At 36.5% G+C, this 23,788-nt stretch overlaps 1 protein-coding gene across 1 annotated transcript in view; it reads right to left on the reverse strand.

Annotated features, from left to right (window-relative positions):
• The window catches only part of LOC123667213 (LIM domain-binding protein 2), a 50,316-nt gene extending 34,650 nt beyond the window's left edge, over nucleotides 1-15,666 (reverse strand). Inside the window, exon 1 of the mRNA XM_045601169.1 lies at nucleotides 15,281-15,666. Coding sequence (XP_045457125.1) covers nucleotides 15,281-15,666 — 386 coding nt within the window. The remainder of the gene's footprint in view (nucleotides 1-15,280) is intronic.
• Between the last annotated feature and the right edge of the window lie 8,122 nt (nucleotides 15,667-23,788).

The following is a 23,788-nucleotide window of genomic DNA, read 5'->3' on the forward strand; positions in this document are numbered from 1 at the left end:
CTCTTTTTGTATATTCGCTATTGTCCTGAGACAAGGTTTACATAAAACAAAAAAGAATTGAAATCAATATAACGACATTCAATTATAAGAGATTCGAGAAAAAAATAGGTTGTATAAAGTATGACGGACAGTGAGTTTGGTATAAGGATATGGTAGATTACGAGAATGGCCACAGGTTACCTTTTTAGGGGAGGGGGCTTTAGCTACTGATGCCTACTTGAATTAAGATTGTATACAAGCGAAATGTGGGGTATAATCTAGTATACAAAATAATATAGTTTTTACTAGCTGACCTGGCGAACTTCGTATCACCTTATTTTTTTCTGAAATATAATAATAACATAATATATCAAAATAAAATATAGCCTATCTTTTAAGTTGGATCGAACTGCACATGGTGTGCGAATTTTATTATAATCGGTTAAGTGGTTTAGGAGTCCATTGAGGACAAACATTGTGACACGAGATTTATATATATTAAGATATAATAAATATGAAAGTTAATTATGTACAATGGTTGAGCTCGTACCTATATTTAGGTATGAATACTTAAAACCGAGGGGCGGGCGGGCGGCCACCCCCTAAACGACGCTGCTCTCCTGGTACCTCGAGGTTTTTATGTCGATATGTTTTGCACATTTTTTATTTATTTATTCATTATTATTCATTAATAAATTAATCATTATGTTATTAATTATTTATTTTATTATTCTATTTTAAGTGTATATATACAGTGTACCTATATACACTGCAATAGATATCTATGAGAACCTAAAGTGATTTCAAACTTAAAAAAAAAAATCGGCTAGTATTGCTTCAGTCGTTCCCGAGTTTTGAGCTTAGCAACAAAAGCAATAAATTTTTATTCATAAAGAAAATAGTAAACTCCGATAGCTCCAGCTCCCCTACACACTAAGTTTGATCGCAATAAAGTCCGACAGATTTTGCGTTAGACTAACAAGCATCTTAACTTTCGAATCTACAATAATTGTTGGACAAGTTTCATCTTATATATAAATTCTCGTGTCCCAATGTTAGTTAGAATACTGTTAAGAAACGGCTGGACCGATTTTTATGAAATTTTGTGTGCATATCGGGTAGATGCCGACGAACATCTATTTTTCATATCCCTAACTTAAAGCGGGGGGGGGGGGGGGGATTAAGGGGGTTAATAACATATATGACAAAACAGCCTTTGCGGAGTAGCTATTAGTATTTACATAAAAACCATCACGCAAACATATGCACTGTAATTCCATATTAAATCGAAGTTGATAAAACAAATAAATCAATAAAAAAATTTAAAAATTTTATACAATCATATCGTCTCTCAAAGAACTACATAAATTCCAGCGGTTACCAAAGTTTACCACTTGATAAATAAAGTCCACTTTAGGAAACTTATTTAAAAGTCAGGAAGCACTTTAAAAGCTAAACAAAATTAATTATCACGAATATTATAATTTCTTTTATTTTATTTCGTTTTTTTTTGTTCGTTTTTGTCAGAAAAAGTTTGTATGAAAAACAATTTAAAAAAAAATTGACAGTTATAGAGACTGCCGATAGAAGTGAAAACTTAGAACTTATAGTACTAAAATTTGAAATTTCATAATGTTTGTATTTATTATGTGTATCATCATCATCATTACAGCCTATACAGTCCACTGCTGGACATAGGCCTCCACAAGTTCGCGCCAAAAATGCGTGAACTCATGTGTGTTGCCCATAGTCACCACGCTGGGCAGGCGGGTTGGTGACCGCAGGGCTGGCTTCGGCCTGTGTATTTCAAAGCCAGCAGTTGGATGGTTATCCCGCCACCGGTCGGCTTTTTAAGTTCCAAGGTGGTAGCGGAACCGTGTTATCCCTCAGTCGCCTCTTACGACACACACGGGAAGAGAGGGGGTGGCCATATTCTTTGGTACCGTAGCCACACAGTACTATTGTATTATGTGTATAATGTTGCACAATATGTCAGCTGTATATCTATAAGCATGTCGGTGACGCGACCGCACGAGATGTCACCACCCAAAAAGCGTCTAACGCGCACAGCTAACAATCTATAAGATTTTCCCCTATCAAAGTGTGTCCAAAGCGGCTAAAAAAGTTTTCACTATAAAAATATATTCAATAAAAAACAATATTACATTAGGAAATTCACCGGTTTAGCGAGTATTATACAAATAACACGACATCTCCCACGCAGGATTTTTTTTTATACAACTAGATCGACGTACAAGCGTACGACCCACCTGATGGTAAGCGATTATCGTAGCTTATTGATGCCTACAGCAATAGAAACATATCAAGCGCGTTGCCAAACCTATCCTCTATCCCTTACCTCTGGAAAGGAACAACACTGCTTGAAAGCAGTGTTATTTAGCTGTGCCCCTCTGTAAGGTCGAAGTACTTCCCCAGGCGGGCTGCTCCAAATTTCGACCAGGATATATCCTGCTGTACCACACCTCAGTTAAAATATGACTAAGTTTATAATGATCGAGTTATGTATTGTACTTGTTGCGCTGGCGGTTGCGGGTTCGATCCCCGCACATGACAAACATTTGTATTGGCCATACAGGTGTTTGCAGTGGTCTGGGTGTTTGTGCAGTCCTTGTGGGTCTCCCCACCGTGCCTCGGAGAGCACGTTAAGCCGTCGGTCCCGGTTATCATCACCTGATGGCGATCGTTACTCATAGTAGGGTATAGTATCCACCAACCCGCATTGGAGCAGCGTGGTGGATTAAGCTCTGATCCTTCTCCTATATGGGGAAAGAGGCCTATGCCCAGTAGTGGGATATTACAGGCTGAAGCGTTGAGTTATGTATTGACGATTTTAAAACGAATAATTAATGAACTTTGTAAAATGAAGATCCAACAGTGCATTCGAAGCTCACTAGAGTAAAAATAAAAACGAATGTGCTTTAGACCACACGACTGAAGCAAAACTTCTTTAGCTTCATCTAACTAATATATCTCTCTCAACTTCCGTTCGCCTCGCCCGATCACACTTTTCGTAACGCTCTCGTCACGCATTCACCAGGTTACTCCCCAAGTCGAGCGTGCGTAAAGAAGTTCTACTTCAAAAATAATTTTGATTTGGTTTAAATAATGTGACCTTTAAGTGTCCCACAGCTGGGAAAAAGATCTCTTCAGTGAAAGATTAAGACATAGGGGTTTATGTCACAAGTGGTTTCATCGCTGTTAATATCAAAATAGACTGTTCCGTTAGCCCAGTTGACAGTGAAATTGTTTTCCACTCCGGTATGGGTTCCGTTACCGCTTCGAGTTCAAACGTCAAATTAATTATTATCAGGTTGTGATTAGAAATATCCGACTGAATACACCAGGTGTCATAATAATAAAAAAATACATATTACCCTTTCAGATATTTTATCAGGAACCGGTGAAGCAGGCCCTGTTTTCAGCTTTCGAATACAAGTATCTGACTAATAAAGTGGACTTTGATATTTAAAAAAAGAAAAACATAACACACTTTATCCACTTGATACAGCTATACGTAAGATAGCATTATGAACAACCAGTGGAAAGGCCCTTCATTAGTTGTTGCCTGAGCTTAGTTTGAAATTTTGGTGGGTCGCCGATCCGGAATTTTTCCGAATTATCAGGGCCTTCCTGAAAATAGCGTCTCCTAGGTCAATATTATTAGAAATCGTTTTGAAAACGATACAAAAGTGCTTTTAATTTGATTTCAATAATTATCCCAACAGCGGGCGGTGGTCTACACTTTGGGCGACGCTGTTCTATGCAGTTAATATTAGTCATTATCTGATTCACTAAACTTCGCAGCGGTTCTTCTTATTTAAGACGAATAGCCATTCAGATGAATCATATAAAAATCAAAACCTAAGTATTAACATTTATTATATCTTTTTCATATAGGTAAAATTGTTTGCTGGCAAACGAAAATAAAAAAACGACTTCAGTTACATCGACAAGTAATACAACGTAGGTAGACGAAAAAATAGTCCAGTAAATACGTATTATCAAAGATTACTCGAAAAGTTGTAATCAGATCTCGATGAAATTTAAATGTGACCACATGATAAACATCGGCTTTCGATTAAATTAAAAATCATCAAAATCGGTACACCCAGTAAAAAGTTATGCGGATTTTCGAGTTTCCCTCGATTTCTCTGGGATCCCATCATCAGATCCTGGTTTCCTTATCATAGTACCACACATAGGATATCACCTTTCCAACAAAAAAAGAATTATCAAAATCGGTTCATAAACGACGAACATACATAAAAATATATATATATACGGTCGATTTGAGTAACTTCCTCCTTTTTTGAAGTCGGTTAAAAATATATATACGATCGAATTGCCTTCTTGCCAAAAACCTCCTCCTTTTTTGAAGTCGGTTAAAAATAACAGTAAAATATAGAATAATTCTAGCCTGAGTGAAATAAGTGTCCATCTTAAAGCCAGTTCAACTTGTTGACAATATCTCTGATAGCTTATCAGTAAATAACGTGCGAGACAAAATTTTCCTATTGAGAAAATAACGATAATTTTTTTTCATTATGATGATTAATGCATGATTTAATTAAACTAATTAATTGACTTGTTTACAATCCTATTAATTATATGAATGAGAAATTTGTGAAAATGTTTTGATAATTGTTACTCTTTCTTATATAAACTAAATTAATTTTAACTAGCGAGCCGCCCCGGCTTCGCACGGGTGCAATGCTATCAGCATTATCAACTATCTATAAACAACAAAAGATACCTTAGAAACCTTTTAAATTACCAGTGTTTTTCTACCATATCATGCATTTGAGTTGAATCACTATATTTAAAAAAAAAAACCGTATCAAAATCCGCATACAGAGAGCGGGAAGCGATTTTTTTTTAACTATGTATTGATGATACTCGGTACATAGATAGCTAGGAATCCTGTATAACATATAAGCTTTTATATCATCATCATCATCATCATCATTAATTCAGCCTATCGCAGTCCACTGCTGGACATAGGCCTCAAAGTTCGCGCCAAAAATGGCGTGAGCTCATGTGTTTTGTCCATAGTCACCACGTTGGGCAGGCAGGTTGGTGACCGCAGGGCTGGTTTTGTCGCAGCGAAGACGTTGCTGCCCGTCTTCGGTCTATGTAATTGAAGCCAGCAGTTGGATCCGGCCATCGGTCGGCCTTTTAAGTTCCAAGGTGGTAGTGGAATTGTGTTATCCTTTAGTCGCCTCTTACGACACCGACGAGAAGAGAGGGGGTGGCTATATTCTTTAATGTCGTAACCACACAGAGTAACCAGGTTTTTATATTGACCTCCCATTATTTTATATTATCCTGGTACTCTATAACGATTGGTTTTACTTTAAACATTCGAAACGAATAAGCAAAATCATGCAAGAACCACCTGGCGCATCTAGCTAAAATTATATTTTAATATATATAAAAAAAAAATCTTTGTACATTGCATTCCATTAAAAATGGTCACAACAGGAAATATCCTGCTCAAAATCTAATCCGACTGGGGAAGTACCTCGATCTTATCGAGCACAGCTAAATAACCCCCCTCAAGTAGTCTTGTGTTCCTCTGTGAGTAAGGTAGAGAAGTCCCGGACAGGGTCAAGGGTAGGGTCGGCAACGCACTTGCGATGCTTCTGTTGTTACAGACATCCATAGGCTACGGTAACCGTGAACCTTTATAGTATAAAAAAGGCTATTTTCATACCAATACTCCAACAAGAAGAGAAATTAAACAAGTAAAACCGCATTCTCAGCTACTAAATAACACTTATCAGTAACAATACAAGCACTGACATTGAGAGGTCAATATTATCATGACAATTTTTAACTCTCTGATTAGCGCGACGTAAGACTTACGACTGTGACCTCAGGAGGTGGCTGAGGTCGGTGTGAAACTATCCGTTTTACTGAAAGACACTTACGGTTGGTTTCTGTTTTAAAACGATTCGTTTTACGATAGATATTCTAACGAGTAGTGTGTATAATTGTGTTTGCTCGCAAAAGAAAAATAAACCGACTTCAATTACATCAACAAGTAATACAACGCAAGTAGACTAAAAAATAGTCAAGTAAATGCGTGTTATCAATGATTACTCAAAATGTAGTCATCAGATCTCGATCAAATTAAAATAAGACTACACGACAAGCCTCAGTTATCGATTAAAACAAGAATCATCAAAATCGGTATAGCCAGTAAAAAGTTAAACATAATACAATGTAGGTCGACGAAAATATAGTCAAGTAAATACGCATTATTAGATAGCTCAGAAAGCACTTATAAGATCTCGATGATATTAAAATGGGACCACACGAGAAGCAAAAGCATTCGAATACAATAAGAATTATCAAAATCGGTACAACTAGTAAAAAGTTACGAGGTACCTAACATACATAAAAAAATACAGTCGAATTGAGAATCCACTCTATTTTCGAAGTGCGTGAAAGGTATTCTTATTTATTAACAGTAAATATTCATTCCAGTGTACTGGTGCGCGAAATTACCCAATGCCAACGGTCACTGGTTCGAGTCCCGTTCGGAGAAAGTCGGGTCACTTCATTTTCTGGTCTAACGGTACTAATAGACCCACCGTGCCTTGGAGAGCACGTAAAACTGTCTGTGATGGTTGTTATCATAGACATCGAATAGCGATCCGGTCCTCATAGAGAACATATACAACCCGCAGTGGAGCAGCGTGATGGATTAAGATCCATTGAGAAACAACAATACAGACAGGCTAAATGAATCAATCAGTTTAATATTGAAAATACTATAACACCTAAATTATGTACTAGTTATGTACTCCGCGGTTACACCCGCCTTAATTTTAGGAAAAAATGTACTAATACTTTATATAATCTATAGCAGTGTTTCCCAAAGTGGGCGATAACGCCCCTTGGCCCTGCAGTACTAAAGCGGTATGAGACCTAGAAAAAAAAATGGTGCCGTTGTGTAAAGGCTTGGAGGGCGATTTGTCATTTAATCTATAAAGACTCTCGACTACAAATTGTGAACATCAACTAATATTCATTAAAAGATTGCTCAAAGGGGGCACTTTAAAATAATAATTTATTCTCTTAGTGGGCAGTAGGCAAAATAAGTTTGGGAACCCCTGGTCTATAGCCTTAATCGGCAAATGGACTATCTAAGACAAAGGGAAAACCCTGAGATCAGTAAACAAACAAACAAACAAACAAACAAACGAACTCTTCATCTTAATAATATTAATACAGATACATTTTTTTAGATTCACAAAGCGAGGTGAAAGTATGGAAACATATTGCGGTATTATTATTTTTTTTTACTTCGTCTACCTGTTGTTTTTTTGTTACGAGACTAGGCAACGGCAATAGCGGCCTTACGTCTTGCTATTGTCAATATTATTAAAAGGTGTGTATCACTATTATACTTTGTGTTTGAATTTGCAGAGATATACGGATTTAGTTTTCAATTTTTCAATGACTTTAAATATTTATACGTTAAACAAAAAAAAAAAAAAAAAATAGAAATTAAGAAAATAGAAATTTAAGTTTTTTTTTTTATAATTATTTAAAAACGGGATACTTACCATGATTTTTATTTTCATTTTGCATGAGACTGCGTTTTATGAGCAAGACATTCGTGGATAATGTCGAAATATCAAGCTCCGCAAAATGAAAAAAAAAAAAAAAATGTAAAAAATATCCCGTTTTTAAATAATTCTAGTAGTAAAAAGAATAATGTTAATTTAAACACTTTTTTTATATATTATATCAAATAAAACAAAACTGATCTATTCTAAGATTGTTTTAAAAATAAATTGTACCTCTTTAAAGAATAACATTAATTAATTTAACCAAAAACGTTTAGTGTGCAATGACCTTGAATGAATGAATTGATGATAATATATCTGGCAGCTTACAAAATTTTAATTCGAAGTAAAAAAAGCGAAAAATGACGTAATATATACGGAGTGAGTATAATTCAAAAATAGATCCTAATTTTATTACATTACACGTATTAAAATAACAATTTCGTTTAGTCTCATCAAGTGTTACGTGTCTATTCAAAATTAAAAAAAAAAAAAAAATACGATTACGTCAAAATGAAACGGTATCGTATGATTTTGATCGGAGGGCAGATGATACTCGAGCGAGTCCGTAGTAACCAATTCAATAAAAAAAAAAAAAACGAAAATACCACATAATATATACGTTAAGGTAATAAAAAATAGTTCCTAATATTACATTTACGTTAAAAAGCCACCCTTTGCCTTTTTCCAAATTCAAAAAAATAATTCGTACACGAATACTGTTCCAAATTCATAAAAATAAAAAAAATAAATGAAGAATACGTCAAAGTCAAACCGTTTCGTATTCCGAATGATTTTGATCGGAGCGCGGGCAGACGACACTCGAGCGAGTCTATAGTCTATACGTCTATAGTCTTTACTTATGTACAGGGCGGCCGGTTTATCTTGAGCCGTGTAACGTCGCCCGCGCGAGGCGAGCGGGGGGAGGGGGCGGGGCGGGGGAGGTCGAGTGCGCTGGAAGGTATGTAGCGATAGATAGGTAGGTGCTCGGGGTGGGCGCGTACTGTCGCTCTCACAAGTTGAAACTTTAATTTTAAAATTTTTGTTAATTTAGAAATTATATAGTTGGTGTCAATTACTTTGAAAAGTATTTATTATAATGTTAAAATATATAGTTATGTTTACGGGGCCAACCTCAGTTGTCGTTTGTAACTCCTGATAATTTGGCGAGGTTGCAAATGTTGACAGAACCTAAGAGTGTACTAGCACTACATCAAACAAACAAACACAGACCTAAAACAAACTTGTCCACTATAAAATGTCAATATCGATGTATTATTATTATTATTATTTAACACTTTATTACAAACATAAGGAAATATAATGTAACTTCTAACTAACTCACTAAGTGATCTCTTACAGAGAACCTCCAAAAAAGAGAAAATTTTGTTAAAATAGACAAAGTACAAAAATTAATTATTTAAACTACATATTATAAAAAGTATTCTTAAATAAAGTAAATTAAATTAAAATAACTACCATACATGTTATATTTATTAAAAATATATATTTTTGTTTAAATCAATAAATAAAACAAAGTTACAACTACTACATAATTTATTTATTGATAAAAGTAGCTCGAAAAGTGCACAATTAAAAACCATTTTACAGAAAACTGTTTAAAGTCTAATCGCTAATCTAATAATTATAAAACATCCAACGATGACGTCCAAAACTTTAAGTAATTCATCTATACAAATAATTAAAATCGAAGTGTCTGTCTTACTAAATGCATAAAGATGTATACAATGACATACCAAAAGAACATTTTTTACAATTTTTGTGTGTCTGTAAGTTTGTTCCGGCTAATCTCTGAAACAACTGGACCGATTATCACGGGACTTTCGCTGGCAGATAGCTGATGTAATAAGCCTATATTACCTTAAGTTACTTTTATTTTAGAATTTATCATTTATTTTATTTTTATTTTTTGTATAATTCTGCCAACTAAAAAATAACTTTTTTGTTAAATTTCACGCGGACGAAGTCGCGGGCACAGCTAGTTTATTCATATTTTTCAATTATGGAAGGGTTTAAGATCGGACTAATACAACATAGTATTACAAATTCTTTATAGTATTACAAAATCAATTTCTCTCTTGATTTTCATGTGGTAGTAACAGAAAAAATTGGTACAAGACAAAAATAATTAATGTAAAAAATAAATAATTAATGTATTGCTTATTTACTTATTTTATTTATGTATTAGTCTTTGTTTGTGTGTTTTGTGTGAAAAATATCTGATTAAATATTTTAGAAGATTATGAGATGTAAAATGTTACAAATAGCCACGGAGCAAAAAAAAATAACAATTAAACTCGACTTTACGATATCGTAAGTGAAACCAAAACTAATGTACAAAATTCAAGCGCACTTCCGCCTCACCACCTCCGCCCCCGCGCACCACCTTCACCAATTACACCGCAATCATTAAAAGATTATCATTTATAATTCACAATTATCGAAGATATCATGTAACATATAAACTACGGTCAAATTATGGAAAACGTCGAGTCGCCAACGTCACCGAAATGACAGGAATACTTAAATGGTAAATACAGTAAATCTTCTCGAAATGGAAAAGACAAATTAAGAATACCCTCATGTTTGTGTACTTAAAAAAAGTGTTACTTGAACAAAAATAAAAATCTATACGAAAAAAGAAGCATGTGGGCATATGGCAGGGGTGGGAAAATTAGTGGGTAAATCTACCAAAAAAAAAAAAAAAAAAATTACCCCACTGCATCCAAACCAAAAAGTTAGTGTATGGTACAGTCTACAGTTGAGTGTGAGACGACATATTAGGAGGGAAGGTCGATCCAACGCTAAGTTTATTAAGATTATTTCGAGTATAAATAGACAGAATTACAGACGTCATCCGCATCAGGCAAACAAAAATTTCGTAAGAAATAGCCTACATTAAAGAAGGTTATTGCAAAGACAATCAAATTGCTGAATGTGCGGTAACCCGTACAGTTACATTTTGTTTTATTTTGATATTAAACTTGACGGATTTTCAGAAGTAAATATTTTTAATTCTCAATATAGCCCATAGCTTCTGTAATTTTGTTTTAATTTAAGAGTTTTACTGATGCAAGCAAATCACAGAAAGAAGATGTTTATGAAGACTCATTCTTCCACATCTGATCTTTTTATCCTATACATACACACGAAAATACACGTAGTCGAGAAAAACATTACCCTACAATCGTATAGTCGGGTAACATGCCATAAGAATGCATTATCATTAAATACAACATAAGTGCACTTTAGGCACTTTTAAAAATAATGCCTAACCCTTTACTGTAATGTATCTTTTTATTATCTTGTATAATTTTGCGGTGCAATTGTATTAATATTTGTAATTTTAATTCAAGTGAAGTTAAAAATTTGCTAATTTAGCCCAAAAGTTTGTCTGTGTTCAATTAAATTACTGATTTCGGAATTTATTATTCGATCTTTATATAATCGTTAGGTAAGATATATATTCAATTAAGCCATAAAATATTAGCATAATTAAAGGATAAATTAAGTATAACAACATAAGAACAAAAACTAGACTTTTTGAAGTGAAACCTTTTGGCACACCGCACACATTTTTTCGTAGGTAGAAAGTTAGGCTGATCCGTCACGCTCTGGGGTTAAAGGGTCGATCGGGTGAACTCGGAACCGCCGTGTATACCCGAGCGAGAAAGCTGCAGACAGCTGCTCTTCGCTGTATTTAGTATCATATTTTATATTAATACGATAAGGTTAAGTTTATAGCTTCCCTTTTTAGAAAAAACCTCACAATTGCTCCACATAAATTATATATCATTTTATAGATAATTGTCTGCTTTACAACATAAAGGCATCAAGCATAAGGTGTCAACAACTTAAAAAATATATTATTGCTTTTAATTTTGGAAATTAATTAATTATTAAAATTATATATGTAACGGCTTTAATTTTGAAACAATGACAACATGATTGATGGTCAGTAAATTTTTTGTTCAATTTCAAATCAAATACTGTATAAATACTTTTTTGTAATTTTATTATTTGATAGTTACAATACTTATTTAGTGCGAATTGTTCACACGGTATACATGGTATACTAGTATTCAATTGATACGAATAATTGTCATTATTAATTTAATAGTTATTATTGGTACATGACAATATTTATTTTAACAATTATTTGGTTTAAATTGTGAGGTTAGTGCATGTAGTGGTTTTTCGTGCTAATATGATATAATAATGAATAATGAAGTTTTCACTTCTGCAGTGCGGTCTAAAGCACACACTCTATTTTTTCTTTTAATAAACAACGTCACAGCAAAGATCACAGGTCATGTTAGCATAACTTAACCATTCACATAATCGGTAACGCATATACGAAAAAGAACAATCAACATTCATTTTGCATCGCATTGACAAAATCCTTTTTAACAGATTAACAAAGAAGAGAAAGAAGATTCTCATTTCGTATTTTTTGCCATTAATAACTGTAGTCTCGTGACGCCATTTTTCCTTAAATAGATAACATTTAAAACTCATTAACTGCTATTTTAGGAGAATCAAGTATACACGAAACTGCTAATACAAACGAAACCATAAAAAATATCTAATAATTTTATTTTACGAACATTTTCTGAAGCAATTTTTTTTTGCGATTCGCGGTCGTTATGTACAACTCAACCCAATATCACACTGGCTACATGCAAAACTGAACAAATGTAAGAAAAGGAAATTAAAAAAAAAAAAAAAACATCACCTCATATTAGCTCAACTCAACTATACAACACTGGCGACACAATTACCAAAAAAAAAAAAAAAACTCCTAATTAGTCAACATCGGCGCGACTGTACCGACGCTTCACAAAATATATACCTACAAAGCATTCACCTACATTTATTTGTGCACTCACACAGGCACGGTTTTATAGCTCGCGTACACTCGCACTCACACAGCGACGACGCTGAGGATAATTTTGCGATTTTTACCGCGTCGGCCATCGACGCCATTTTTTTTTCTTAGTATTCATTATTTATATAAAAATATTATTTTATAATGAATAAACTTTCATATATATAATTATTAATTTAAAATTCTGCACTATCACTGTTAGACGTAACATGGTTTCTATCTCACTCAGGACTTTTTCAACGGTTGTGGATCCAAAAAATAAATTGTTTATGATATATTTCTATCCGCAAATATGAATCTATAAATTGTATTCAGTTGATTGAGGCGAAAAAGGTCCTAATGGCTTGTTACACCTCCTGCTGTTAAGGTTTAATCGTAACTTATTTGCTGGATAAAATCCAAAACCACAAGTAATTATGAAATTTTATTTCTCAAAAGGTGTTCGACATTTCTAAGCAATACTACATTGATTAATTCGATCGATTATTTTTTTTAATCATATTTTAGTTTATTTTTTAAACGACATCCTAAGAAGGAGGAGGTTCACAATTCGATAATATTTTTTTAATGTACCTATGTTACCTCAGAACTTCTGGCTGGGTGGACCGATTTTTTTTAATCGCAAGACGGTGCGTGTCATGTCTTATTTAAATTTAATTGAGATCTGACAAGTACTTTTCGAGTTGTATCTAATAATGCGTATTTACTTGATTATTCCATCGACCTACGTTGTATTTATACCACATAACTCATCAGGGGTAAACGGATTTTGATGATTTTAATCGAAAGCTGATATTCGTCTTGTGGTCTCATATACAATGTATTACTGGTCGATGTAATTGAAGACATTTTTTTTTCGAACATGATATTTAAGGAGATTTAATACTGTTTTTACTTTAAGAATCGAAATATCTAAAACTAGCTGACCCGGCGAACTTCGTATCGCCTAACACAAACTTTATCGTATGGTATTAAAGTTCAAATTGACTTTTAAGTATTATCACAAATCTTTTGTATGGGAGTATAGAAAAGTGTTGTTTTTAGACTTTTTCAGGAAATTAAATTTTTTTTTTTTTTTTTTAGAATTTTTCTCTCCGTAAGAACCATCCTCGTACTTCAAGGAATATTTTAAAAAAAGAATTAGCGAAATCGGTCCAACCGTTCTCGAGTTTTGCGCTTAGCAACACATTTTGCGATTCATTTTTATATATAAGATTAGCTTCTGCCTGCGACTTTATCCGCGTAGACTCATGTCCTATTGGTCTTAGTTTGATGATATAGTTTCCTCGATAAATGGGATATCTAAAACTGAAAGAATTTCTCAAATCAGACCTGTAGTTTCTGAGATTAGCGCGTTCAAGCAAACAAACTCTTTAGATAGTATTTCAATCATTGTTGTGTGCCTGTGGTGAGTAAGGTGACCAGAGCTCCTGGGGAGGGCCGGGGAGTAGGGTCGACAACGAGCTTACGCTGCTTCTGGTGTTGCAGGTGTCTATAAGTTACGGTAACCGCTCACCAACAGGTGAGCCGTCTGTTTGCCGACCTAGTCGTATGAGAAAACAACTATATGGTATGACTATTTTAAAAGAGAGGGAAAGAGTAATTACGTATTACGAGTAGATCACGGAGCTTGCTTGGCTCATGAGTCGGGTACGCAATCTAGATCGTGGGAGATCTTGTCCCTGTTTTACGAGATCGAATATCGTACAGCATTCTTATCTCAGGACATTACGCGATTTAAGCCCAAAAAAAGCCATGTACATTATTTTTACTGTGAATACAATTTTATAATTCTTCTCCTAAACGTTCACAAATTAAAGCGTATTACATATTTCTCAGTACTGCGGTCACTAACTCGCCTGCCCAGCATGGTGACTATGGGCAAAACACACGAGTTCACGTTATTTTTGGCATAAACTTGTGGAAGCCTATGTCCAGCAGTGGACTGTATAGGCTGTAATGATGATGAATGATGACATATTTCTCAGAAGCATCTACATTCCGAAACTATTACATTCACATTAACTGCTAGCTTTGGCCCGCGACTTCGCGCGAATAGTAACTTTGGACTAGCTGGGGACGCTATCAAAAGGAAAAAAAACGATTTTCAAACATTCTCCATTGGGGCTCCGCTTCTATTGGTATTAGCGTGATGATATATAATCTACCTCGATAAATGGTGTACCTAACACTGAGAGAATTTTTAAAATCGGACCAGTGGTTTCTGAGATCAGCGCGTTCAAGGAAACAAACAAACTCTTCAGCTATATAATATTAGTATAGATATCAATACAATGACGATTCAATAGTACTTTTAAAGCGTACAGAGCGTACGTTTTGGTTGATCGAGTTACACCGTACGACGATTTAAACAAGATGCTATAACCATTATAACGTCAGTGATCTAACTTTACCAATTTTACCTTTGAAATTGAAGATTCTTTTAAATTGTTTTAAAATAAGTTATGCTCTAGTGTTACATCTAAGTCTAGCTTGGTGTGTATTATTTTGTTACCTATTTCCGTTTCACCTCAAACCTTTAGCTCCGTAAAACATCTACAGGTATCTAAAGGTGTAAAACATCTACAGGTATCTAAAGGTGAAGATACTGTAAATATTTCAATCGAGACTAATTGTAAAAATCTTGTTTTAGAAGTTATGTTCAGTAGAACATAGAAACACAGATATTTTCTTATTATCTTTTCGACTTCCCTCTCAAACCTTTAGCCCCGTAAAGAACTACAGGTGTCTGACGGTACTGTAAAAATTTCTACCAAGAATAGAATCAACTAACCTGTCGACGGGCGGCGGCAGCGGCGTTATCATGTGAGGATGTGGAGGCATCGGTGGATGCGGCGGGTGCGGATGGAAGGGCGAGCCCGGCGGCGCGAACCCGGGCCCCGGGAAGTGCCCCTGCTGGGGCCCCGGGGGGAACCCACCCCCGGAGCCGGGCCGCGCCGAGGGGCTCCCGAAGGGGCCCGCCGCCGCATACGGGCCCGCGAACCCGGGGCCCGGGCCGGGGGTCGAGGGCGCGGGGGAGGCCGCGAACGCGGGCCCCGCGGGCGAGCCGGCGGGCGGCGCGAACGCCGGAAAGGGGGGCTCGCTGGACTTCCACGCGGCCGGGACTCCGCCCCCGGCCTCGTCCAGCGCTGGGACGCGCCGTTGAAGGCCCACCGACATCTGCTGATGGGAAAACTAGGTTAAATTTCATAATTCAATTTCAAATCAACGCCACAGTAATATTTTGAAATAAAACTCTGAGTGAGACCCATTTTAAGACCAACAGCTATAATCATAAAAATACATTGGTAATTTAAGTAATTTTTTTGAAGACTAAAATGGGAATAGGAGAAGTGGTGTTTGTGTAATGTTACTTAGGTACTTAGTTATTTTTGTTTATTTCCAATATATATGGTGGAAACTTTGCTGATTTATGAAATGTAACAACACATTGGTTATTATTGCTTATGTTTATATGTATTAAATACGTTTTGCTACCCAAATAAATAAATTTTCGGGCACTCGCAGGGAAGTGATCATAACGTACACTAAAGTTAAAATCGAATACAATATAATCATTCATCAAAACAATTATATTATTATTATTTATCTTATTGTGGCGCGAACTTGGGCAGGCCTATGTCCAGCAGTGGACTGCGATAGGCTGAAGTGATTTATATTATTCAGGTGGCGGCTGGATGAGGATTACAGAAAGTCGGGATGTTTGGCGCGAACTGGGAAGGCCAATGTTCAGCAGTGGACTGGAATAGGCTGAAGTGATGATTCATTTTATTCATTGTTAGACCAATTTTTGTATTATTTTTTAAATTTAATTTTTCTATTTCATGTGTCGTATGTTACAGTGAGAGAAATACAAGATTATAGCCCATTGGAGCAGTGACTCCGCTTACTGTTTTCTGTGGGATTGTAGATTCGATGCTCGCCCTATGTTCAATTGTAATATATATTTATTCAAGCAGGCAGTTTCGAGTAACTGGTTATATTTTTATAATTTGTACGATTTTATTTTTGTGTTACCCATTAGGAAATTCTCAACATTTTTTAATATCATATCAAAAATCGACCGTTCCAGCGGGGATCGAACCTGCATCTCCGACTGACAGTGTCGGTGCTCTAGCCAATTAAGCTATGGAACGATGTACTCGCTAGATCGAAAATTTTGACAATATGATGATTTTATATTCGGTCTAAGCGACAGTGGCGTCGTCTTTAGTGATTTCTTTACAGAAACTCCTAACTATTCAAAGTTTCATATTACAATTAAAATCTTTGACAGGAGACGACACCATACTATTTTTAATTTGTACGATTTTATTTTTGTGTTACCCACACATTAGGAAATTCAAACATTAGTTATATTATTATAACTTGTGTCCAACGACATAATTATATAAGGTTTAAAAGGTTGATTTTTTTTTTGCTGTCATAATATGTAGTTCCTTAATATTAGCCGGCTGTTACCACACTCACTGTCTCATTAAATTGCCTACCTGAGGTACGGCATAGCAGGATATATCCTGCTCAAAATCTGAAGCAGCCCGACGGAAAGTACCTCGATCATACAGAAGATCACATCTAAATAATACTGCTCTCAAGCAGTGTTATGTTTCTGTGATGAGTAAGGTGACCAGAGATTGTGGGTAAGGTCGGCAACACGCTTGCGATCCTTGTAGTATTTTAGGCTTCTATAGGCTACGGTAATCGCTTACCATCAGGTGAGTCGTACACTTCTTTGCCGACCTATTTGTATTTAAACCCCAGAACAGACTGCGTGTATGTTTGACATATTTAAAAACTGTAACTAACAAAAGCACAACTTTTTAATGTGTCTAGAAACTTATTCAGGACCATTACGTGTGTACCAGATAAGGCGATCTCGTCTCGCGGGACCTCGACACTATCTCGTAGCATTCTCATACGAGATACGGGAGATTACGAGATCAATTAGTGTATTGAAGAGTTTTACATCTCTTAAACGTACAAGCAACAATTTTCTACTAGGGTAGCGAGGTCATCTCATCTTCTAAGAGTGCTTATTATAACAATTTTATGAGCTAACTAGCTGTGCCCCGCGATTTCGCCCGCGTTAATTTGAAGATAAAACGTACTATAATATAGCTTATAGCCTGCCACGGTAGATGGACTTTCCCACACAAAAAAAGATTTTTTAAATGTGAACCAGTAGTTGAACCTGTAGGAGCTAAGATTAGCGCTTTCAAACAAACAAACTTCGCCTCAGCCTGTAATATCCCACTACTATAGGCCTCTTTCCCCATGTAGGAGAAGGACCAGAGCTTAATCCACCACGCTGCTCCAAGGCGGGTCGGCGGATATATTCCCTACTATGAGTAACGAGCGCTATCAGGTGTACATGATAACAATCGGGACCGACAACACTTCAGATTTATAATATTAAGTATAGTCTGTAACACCAGAAGCATCGCAAGCGCGTTGCCGACCCAATCCCCAATCCCCCCGGGAGCTCTGGTCACCTTACTCACCAACAGGAACACAATACTGCTTGAAAACAGTATTATTTAGCTGTGGTCTTCTGTAAGGTCTAGGGACTTCCCCTGTTGAGATGCTCCAGATTTTGAGCCGGATATTTCCCGCTGTGCCTATGGCTCTGTCCGAGTCCATCCGTCCGGGATTCCCCGAATTTGTCCTAGTTTGTAGGACGTCCGGGCGGAGGTTCTTAAACACTTTTTGTGTTTAGGGAAATCTGTTTAATTGAATGATTATATAGATATTTAAAAATTAAGCGCGACAAATAGACTGCCCGCTAGCCAAACAAATCGCTCCTCACAGATAATAAATTGGTTTTGTATAAATATAAAAGTTATATGATAACAACGACGTTTTAATAATAAAAAAAAAAAATCACTTGCGTTCGGGTAAAATTCTTTATTTCACTCAAATGTTAGGTTTTTGACTTTTTAGTCCGGGCGCCATAACTTATGTGATAGCAGGCCCAGCTGTGCCAGCAGGCCTACCTCAATTACACGCCCATGACTGTGCCTGTGTGTGTTCTTAATATGTTAGTTTAACAGAACTGTATTCAGTTATTTATTGCAGAATCGCTTCGTCTGTAAAGTCTTTGAGATAATTTAATTAGGTTAATAAGATAAACGAGTTAATAATTTGATGTGTTTGCGTCTAAACGGTTTAGAATGTGTTTCTTTATGCGTACAATATACATACATACTAATATGTGAATAATGTGCTGCGTGGCTACGGCACTAAAGAATTTAGCCACCCCCTCTCTTACCGTGGGTGTCGTAAGAGACGACTAAGGGATAACAAAGTTCCGCTACCACCTTGGAACTTAAGAAGCCGACCGATGGCGGGATAACCATCCAACTGCTGGCTTTGAAATACTCAGGCCGAAGACGGGCAGCAGCATCTTCGGTGCGAGAAAGCCAGTACTGCGGTCACCAACCCGCCTGCCCAGCGTGGTGACTATGGGCAAAACACATGAGTTCACGTTATTTTTGGCGTAAACTTGTGGAGGTCTATGTCCAGCAGTGGACTGTTTAGGCTGTAATGATGACATACTAATATTATAAAGAGGAAAGATTTGATTGTTTGTTTGTTTGCATTGAATAGACTCCCAAAGTACTGAATTGATTTGAAAAATTCTTTCACTTTTGGGAAGCTACATTATCCGCAAGTGACATGGCTACATTATATTTTCGAAAAAAATTAGGAAAAAAAATATATTGAATTTTTTGTTAAATACCCTTGCGAAGCCGGGCGGGATGCTAGTATAGATGTATATAAATATTTGTATTAAAACTTTAGCTGTAGCGTATTTTCTTGTTAAAGAAAATAATAAAACTTTTAAGATCGATTAAGCTTGTAACATGCCAGAGCTTAATCCACCAACCTGCTCCACTGCGGGTTGGCGGATATATTCCATACTATGAGTAACGGCTATCGCTATCAAGTATTTATGATAACAACCGGGACCGAGGGCTTAACGTGCTCTCCGAGGCACGGTGGGGAGACCCACAAGGACAGACATATTACCGGAAAGTAATATTAATTGTACTGTGTGAAGAATATAGCCACACCCTCTCTTCCTGTGGGTGTGCAGGGCTGACTTTGTCGCACCGAAGACGCTGCTGCCCGTCTTCGGCCTGTGTATTTCAAAGCCAGCAGTTGGATGGTTATCCCGCCATCGGTCAGCTTTATAAGTTCCAAATTGTTAGTGGAACTGTGTCATCACTTAGTCACCTCTTACGAAACCCTCGGGAAGAGAGGGGGTGGCTGTATTCTTTACTGCCGTCATCACACAGCGTGTGGAATATAGTTAACAAGCAGTATGATATTAACAGAAGTAAATATATATAGATTTTTTAGAGATTTTTAGATATAAATTTTTTACAAAGTGATATGTTGTATGTATGTAAGTGATAGTTGCGTGTATTGCCTAGTTGAATCAGTTTTTCGAAGCTATACTTTTCTTGGCGCGTTAGTGAATAATTGTGTTTGCAGGTAAACGAAAAAAAAACCAACTTCAATTATATCGACAAGTAATACAACGTAGGTAGACGAAAAAATAGTCAAGTAAATACGCATTATCAAAGATTACTCCAAAAGTTGCAATCGGATCTCGATGAAATTTAAATATGACCACATGATAAACATCGGCTTTCGATTCAATTAAAAATCATTAAAATCGGTACACCCAGTAAAAAGTTATGCGGATTTTCGAAAGTTTCTCTCGATTTCTCTGGGATCCCATCATCAGATACTGGTTTCCTTATCATGGTACTAAACTAGGGATATCTTCTTTCCAACAAAAAAAAAAAATTATCAAAATCGGTTCATAAACGACGGAGTTATCCCCGAACATACATAAAAAAAACATATATACGGTCGAATTGAGTAACCTCCTCCTTTTTTGACGTCGGTTAAAAATAATGAGCGTAAATTTTTAAGACGCGCGCACACCGTCACAAAAAAAACCGACACCCCGAAGTTAGCTAGTCAACGAAGAAGAAGTTACCAGCGTGAAGTTAGCTAGCCAGCGAAGTATAACTTCTTACGTGCGTACATAAGTACACACACACATTTTTTTTGTCCCGAACAAACAATATTTGGTACTAAATAAATAACAAAATCAGTACAAAATAACAACGCACTATAACATCGCTGTAGTAAAAACAATTATTTATAACATATGGTATTTGTGGCACATTCTAGATCGCGTGTTCGACGCCGGGCCGTGAACTTTGCCTACTGAATTGGGTTAGGTTTATTTTGAGACTTCGTACCACGTACTGAGTTACACCTCGATATTACAAACAGACGACTGTTTTTAGAAATTATTCGAGTTTACTCGAGGCCTGTGATATGAAAAAAATATGGGAAACGAAATCGTAAAATAATTGCAAAGGAAAAAAACCAACTTCAATTACATCCACAAACTTCCCGGTACGGGTAAGGTACTACCCCAGTCGGGCTGCTCCATAATTTGAGCAGGAAATTCCTGATGTGCCCTACCTCAGTTATCAAAGATTACTCAAAAAGTAGTCATCAGATCCGGATCAAATTTAAACGATATCACGTGACAACCAAGAGTTTCAGATGAAAGAAAGGAATCATTTAAATCGGCCAGCAAAAAGTACTGAGGTGACACATAAAAAACAGTCGAATCGATAGCCTCCTCCTTTTTGGAAATCGGTTAACAAATATACAGCGGTAAAGCTGAGACTTACGCTTTACAGCGGTTTTAGCTGTAGCAAAATATAGGTGTAAATAGTATACCAGCGTTTACTGTACCGACGCGTTGGCGCAACGGTGACAGCTCTGGTTTGTGGCTGTTGCGCTGGTGGTCGCGGGTTCTATCCCCGCATATGACAAACATTTGTATTGGTCATACACGTTTGCCATGGTCTGGGTCTTTGTGCAGTCTTTGTGGGTCTCCCCATCGTGTCTCGGAGAGCACGCTAAGCTGTCGGCCCGGTTGTTATCATGTACACCTGATAGCGATCGTTGCTCAAAGTAGGGAATGTATCCGCCAACCCGCATTGAAGCAGCGTGGTGGATTAATCTCTGATGCTTCTCCTGCATGGGGAAAGAGGCCTATGCCCAGCAGAGGGATGTTACAGACTGAATCGTGATGGTGATAAATTTAATAGAACATTTCAATCTATACAAATAAATAAAAGGACCTGGGTGACCGAGCTTAGCTCGGTATTTTTAGTAAATCGTGTTTGTTGAAAATCTTTAAATACGAATTACATATTGATAAAATTTGAATAATATTTTTCGATTTTATTTTTTTTAGAAAAAAAAGAAAAAAAAAACGATATTCGATCTGGAAAACTTGAGGATTCGAACCATGATCTTTTCGGCCGAGCGCGATCGGCCGATTTCCCCTGAGCTATTAGAACTTTGTTGACAGATGCGAAATTTACCTTCTTATTCTAACGATATTGTAGCTATTTTTTCATTGCCTAAAAACAGGGATAAAACGACATTTTCTAAAAATGAATCCTAGCTAGATTTATTTATCTCCCCCGAAATCTCCTGCATACTAAATTTCATGAAAATCGTTGGAGCCGTTTCCGAGATTCAGATTATATATATACACAAGATTTGCTCGTTTAATAGTATAAGATTGGAGTGTTTTTATGTAATATTAAAATAACCACTTTTTACTAAATGCATATAGATATCTACACGCGGTAAATATACCGAAATAGCATATTTTACAATTTTTGTCTGTCTGTCTGTTTGTTCCGGCTAATCTCCAAAACGGCTGGGCCAATTTTGACGGAACTTTCACTGATAGATAGCTGCTGATGCAGTAAGAAGTAACTCAGGCTACTTTTATTTTAAAAAAATTAGTCGCGGGCACAGTTAGTTTTTAAATTTAACAGTAATCGTTTAAGAGGAAACCCCAGTTGCGTCTCGGAGCTGAGACACCCTTTTTTATTTATACAGTTCGTAAACGGACATGCCACGCCTTGCAAGAGTTTGGTTTCCAGGAACTTTATTTATCATTGTGGCAAACAAGTATACGAACCGTAGCCTATAGACGCCTGCAACACCAGAAACCTACCCCGCTGTAATCTGAACCCTTACAGCGCATCCCCAGACCTTTACCACAGGAACACAACACTAGGGATCATTCAATAATCATGTGATGTTTTCTTACTAAATTTCTCACCTGCCTCCCACCACCATAAAATCGGTACGCCTAGTTAAGTTATGAGATGAGAACTTCCACCTTTTTTGAAGTCGGATAAAAAGACGATAAAACAATAAAGTTTAACATGCAACAAAATCATTAAATACACAACTTCCTCGATCACGGTCGAGTAATGAAGACGGGTGTTACATAACGAACAAAAAAATTGTACGACTCGAGATCGAAGCGGTTAACGCCGAGTTCAATGACCCGCAAACCGCTTCTTTTTTCTTTTCAAACATTCTGATTGACAGCGAATGTTATAATTAAAAAATTTCTTACTATTGTTATTTCGTTACGAGCTTTACCTACTTGGCTGAGAATGATAATGATGTGATTGTGACATGTTACATTGCTTTTTGATTATTTATTTAAGTATTTACTTATAGTTTGAGATAAATATATAAATAATAATTAGAAAACTGGACTAAAGGATTGAGATGAGAAGACGAAATTATACTGGCTTTTTTCTTTTTCGGAATAATTGGGCTTATTATTATATTTTGTTCCTCGTTAGATATACTATCGAATTATATATTGACGACGCGATCACCGTAGTTGGACTGATGCGCTAGCGGTTGCGAGATCGATCACGAGCAACTTTACTACAGCCTACAGGTTATACAGGTGTTGTTCTGGGCGTCTGTGCGTTTGTACGCATTCTGGGCGTTTGTGCTTGTGAATTTTGGACCCACGACATAGGAGTTAATCCCAGTGAGGGGAATTTTTTTATTTATCCAACGGGTTTCGTTCTAATTTGTGCTATAAAAGTTTGAAAGTAAAAATATTGAAGGGCAGTTTCAGTCATAAAAATTAGTTTAAAATCTAAGTCCCGTATAGTTAATAATTAGTCAACAATATATATCAGTCAGTCGGTTAGTTCAGCCTATTACAGTCCACTGCTGGACATAGGCCTCCCCGAGTTCGCGCCAGACATCCCGGTTTTCCGCAATCCTCATCCAGCCTACACCGGCAATCTTACGTAGATCGTCGGTCCAACGGGCCGGAGGATCTCCTCTCTAGGGCCCGTCTGCCCCAACGGCCATCGGTCCTACGACACAGATGACCAGCCCACTGTCA

The sequence above is a fragment of the Melitaea cinxia genome, chromosome 27 (genome assembly GCF_905220565.1).
Source record: "Melitaea cinxia chromosome 27, ilMelCinx1.1, whole genome shotgun sequence".
NCBI lineage: Eukaryota > Metazoa > Arthropoda > Insecta > Lepidoptera > Nymphalidae > Melitaea > Melitaea cinxia.